The following is a 4,566-nucleotide window of genomic DNA, read 5'->3' on the forward strand; positions in this document are numbered from 1 at the left end:
CACATTGTCTCAGTCCAATAGATTGTAGCAGTACAGCAGTAACAGAAATACATTCATACACTTAGGTACAAAACAGAGCACTGTTTCTGTTTCTTTTGTGATATTAACCTTGGGGGAGACCTAAGTGCTATTTTTAAGTGTAATTTTTCTGCATATGATGAGATGTGGAGAAGCATTTTCTAGTAGTGTATTTGAAAACTTTCTTCCCTTTCTGACATTATTGTTTGCTGTGAAGATTATCATGATTTCTTTAAGTATTCAAGCCAAACAAATACTTACTTAAGGAATAAGAGAAAGCTCTTTCTGACACACATGCACAATGACTTTTGAAGAGAAAGGACAGAAAAGACAGAACAAAAATAAAAGATATTTTTTTTTAAGCGGAATGTTTTATTGGAGTTTCCCAGGAGACATCAGCAGCTCTTTAAAAGTATCAGTTATAAAGTGACAGTACAGTGAGTACTGTATACAAGTTTTTATTCTCTGAGGCCATCCAGCTGCGGTTATTTTTCAATCAGTAATTTCTTTTTTTATTCTTACCTAGATGACCCTCGGGGCAAACATCAAAAAAAAATCCAAAGCAAAATGCAGAATTACCTTAATCTGTACGCCGTGGACGGGCTGCGGACTCTCTGTATTGCAAAAAGGGTAAGGAAATGTAGACTCTTGCTTTGCTTTTAAGGAGTCTTGACAAAGATTACTGAAGGCATTTATTAATTTATTGTTCTTGATTCATAACATCTTCTTAATTTTATTCTGTAAAGTGTGAATACCTCTGCATCACACTGACTGTGCCCTCACATACTCTTTTTAATAGATTCTCAGCAAGGAAGAGTATGCCTGTTGGTTAAAAAGTCATTTAGAAGCAGAATCCTCTATTGAAAATCGTGAAGAACTTCTGTTTCAGTCAGCGCTGCGGATAGAGAAGAATCTGCATCTGCTAGGTAATGAAATAAGAGATGGACATGAAATTAGAATGTGTTAAAAATTCTGAAAGCCTGGCTATGAAATCCATTCTTTCCCATAAATGGTTCCTGACAGTACAGAAATTGGCTTCTTTTGGACTTTGTCATGGCTGTCATGTGCAGCACCACAAAGGAATGGGATATAATTAACATAACAGACATACCCTGTTTTCCTTGCTCCTGCCATCATTTTATGACTAGTGAAATGAGTGGAGTAATACCAGGGGTAAATTTGACACAATTTCATAAATGGGAACTGTGGCTCTGAAGAGGAGAACTTGACCCAAACTGTCTACAGAATTTCGTTAGCTTAGTGCCCCTTCAGCATACCAGAAACTTCCATGACTCCAGGGGCACCAGAGACACTCGTAAAGCAGGGCTCATAAACTGCACTTGTGAGAGGCATCAGCTCTCATATACATCAGGTTCTGCTCATGCACTTGGGGCCTGTGTATTCTGTGAGACTGCAGAACTTCGTAATGATGCAGTTAAAACCAGTGTCTGTAAAATGTGTTCAGAGAACTCAGTTACACTTTTCCTCCACTGAGACGTGATGTTGAAAGCACTGAGGTACTAAAATGTATATATATTCACTATTACTCCAAGCATCCAAGTGCTTTCTCTGGCAAAGAAACTGAGACAGCCATAACACTCTTGGAGGAAGCCTTCACTAATTGCCAACATGTCTGTCTCTTGGAGACAAGATCCACCTCACCCAACTCCCGATGTATACTATAGAGCTCTAAGGCTCCCCATGTAACCAATGGAGAGACAAAAAGTGCAGTTCATTTGGTCAGCCATAGCTACCTGCTTTAGGATTAGATGAACCATGCCCTTGAAGTGTCCCTTTCCCTGCTCTGATTTAAAGGGCAGTATGAGGTGACTAATTCAGCAAACACTAATCAGACAGAATCCACCATAGCTGTGCCTGTTGTCTCTGGAAAAAGTGAAATTTAACCAGACAAGTAAGTGAGCTCTAGCAAACGTAAACTACCTGTTCAGTCATTCCCTAAGAACCTCATACTGTGGTTTGTATCTCGCAATGATCAGTTGTGATTAGGTTGTGAGCATAAAAGTAAGTCTGATAAAGGAGTATCTTTTCCTTTGAACACTGTTTGGATAATAATAGCTTTCCTGACATTGCCCTAAGTGTTTCCACCTACATGACTGGTGCTCAGACTTCAGGTGGACTTCTGTCGCTAAAATATTTTTTTACAAAGAACAATCATAGGGATAACAAATAGCTGATAAAAGATTACTTTGCTTTCCCTGCTGTTCCAGGTAATCTGTATATCTGCACCTCCAGGTAATTTGCACATCTGGCATGTTCTTATTCTCTAATAATGATGACTTACATTTCCTCACATCGAAGCCTCCCTGAAACTCAGTGGAGCACAAGTGTTATCAGTGGTGACACTGAACTTGGTCCTGAGTGGCTTTTGCTACAGTATTTGAAAATCTTCTCTCTGTCACTTGATTTATGAAAGCATAGGCAAGGTACTCAGTCTCTCATAAACAGGTAGAATACATTGGAAGTGTGAAAAAGCCATATTTTACTCTCACATCACGGCCAATGGATTTAGATTTATTCTCTGCTGTATCTCACGTGGCAACCAGTGTCTTTCTGCAAGAGCAGAGAGCAGCAGCAAGGCAAGAAAAGGTTTATGTCTGCAACCTAATGTGTGCTGCCAAGCTGCAGTCCTGCTGTCATTCCCTTCAAAAGGGAGAAATCTCTAGTGACCCTGCCTCTTCTAGTTGAGGAAAGGCAAAGACCCTTAAGAACTGAAATGATCTCCTAGAAGCAACAATATCTTCCTTAGCAACATCCAGAAAAAATGGTGAAGCTACAGTGCAGAGAGACAATAAGCCAAGTTACATCAGACTTGAGTACTTCTGAGACTAGAAGTGGCATCAGATTGCTTCTGAAGTTTTGAATTCTGGATTTGTTGTTGACTGCTGGTGCAGATAATTAACCCAGCTACTTTCTTCTCTCTCTCAATACCCCCCGAAAGGTGCCTGAACCTTGCAACCATTAGTAGTTTATCTGTTTCCTAATAAAAGTGGAACTTTTTCTTTTAAAATCCAAACTTACAACTTGAGGTGAACCCTCAGTGTTCATTTAATGTGCAATATTTTGATTTCTCTATGTACTTAGGTGCAACTGGCATCGAGGACCGTTTGCAGGATGGTGTTCCAGAGACCATTGCAAACTTGCGCAAAGCTGGGTTGCAGATTTGGGTTCTGACTGGAGACAAGCAAGAAACAGCTGTTAATATTGCTTATGCCTGCAAGCTGCTAGATCACGATGAAGAAATCATCACTTTGAACGCTGAATCATCAGTAAGCAGATCCAATACACAAGTTTACTTGTGAACTAGCTTTGCTGTATTTTGAGCTTGTACAATTAGAAGTTTGATGGCGTTTTTTTTCCTTTCCCTCTTTTTTTTCCTTCTTTTCCTGCTTCATCCGTAATTTTCAGGTAGGACTTGTCTTTGAATACTTTTCAGTGAATCATGCTTCTGAGTCGTTGTGTCCCATGTCATAAACTTACTGAAGACGTGTAATTGTGTAGTGGGCTCCACCATGAATGAAAATAGGCCGTAGCATCATAAATGCCTTTCTTTGGTATGCATTCTCAAAACATCCCTTGTTGGGCTTATAGGCACTAATGGGTCTCCAAAAGCAACCTGTTGTTAAACATGTGTTGAGGAAGAAAACAATTGATAATAGCTATTAAAAATGTATGCTTTATTTCACAGCAGTGAAATGTAGTATTTAGATAGCTCATTCGTGTTTTCTCAGCTGGCTTTTTCTCTGGAAATAGAAGCAATGCTTAAGTTTTGATGCTAACACTGGGAATCATAAAACTACATCTACAGTAATGCCTTGCTTCCTAATAGACCTTTTCTAATTCTTCTGAATTACTGATCTTTCCTGTGCTCAACTTGTTGCAAGCAGACAGTCACAAAGAGTTTACTGATACTGTCTAACATACAAGGAACCAGACTGATAGTGCTGTAGTCCTTTAATGGGGTGATAAAATTGGACTTCAGATCAGCAGAGGAGAGGTAGGCCAGCGGTATCCAGCTCCAGTTTCTTTCAAAAAGGAAGAAGAGATAACAGCATTTTCCGTTCTTGAGTGTATCAACTGAACTGGTAAATCGGTTTTCCGTGATCGTTCTTTTTTTTCATACTTTGCTATAACACCAATACCATTTCATTTTAAATGTTTCTATATTCTCAATAACATCTTTTAGTTGAGTATGGCTAGGAGAGAGAATTCATCTTAAACAACCTTTAGTTGGCCTTTACAATACATAACTATTTGATTTGAGTCGTAGGCGCGTACATGGTGTCTGTCACCATACTTAACTTAGTGCTGATACTGATTATATCATTTCCCAGTACTGCTATTCTGAGAAGCTGAAAGAAATTAGTTTAGCATACAATACTGCATGTTAAAGAGGAATTAGATTTTAAGCCTTTCGAGTCCTCATTGCTGTCCTGTCTTCTGCAAGAACTGTGTTTAGAGCTAATAGAAAAGATTGCTAGAAATTAAAACTTTAATAGTGCAACAAATGTATTCCCCATATTCCCTACA

General features: G+C 38.9%; 1 protein-coding gene across 1 annotated transcript in view; it reads left to right on the top strand.

Annotated features, from left to right (window-relative positions):
* Positions 1-544: 544 nt before the first annotated feature.
* Positions 545-4,566, top strand: part of LOC103781289 (probable phospholipid-transporting ATPase VA) — a gene marked incomplete at its 5' end in the record, with an annotated part of 19,224 nt that continues 15,202 nt past the window's right edge. The window contains 3 exons of the mRNA XM_008948999.1: positions 545-648; positions 818-944; positions 3,121-3,305. Coding sequence (XP_008947247.1) covers positions 545-648; positions 818-944; positions 3,121-3,305 — 416 coding nt within the window. The remainder of the gene's footprint in view (positions 649-817; positions 945-3,120; positions 3,306-4,566) is intronic.

This window comes from Merops nubicus, unplaced genomic scaffold, assembly GCF_000691845.1.
Source record: "Merops nubicus isolate BGI_N331 unplaced genomic scaffold, ASM69184v1 scaffold12871, whole genome shotgun sequence".
NCBI classification, from domain to species: domain Eukaryota; kingdom Metazoa; phylum Chordata; class Aves; order Coraciiformes; family Meropidae; genus Merops; species Merops nubicus.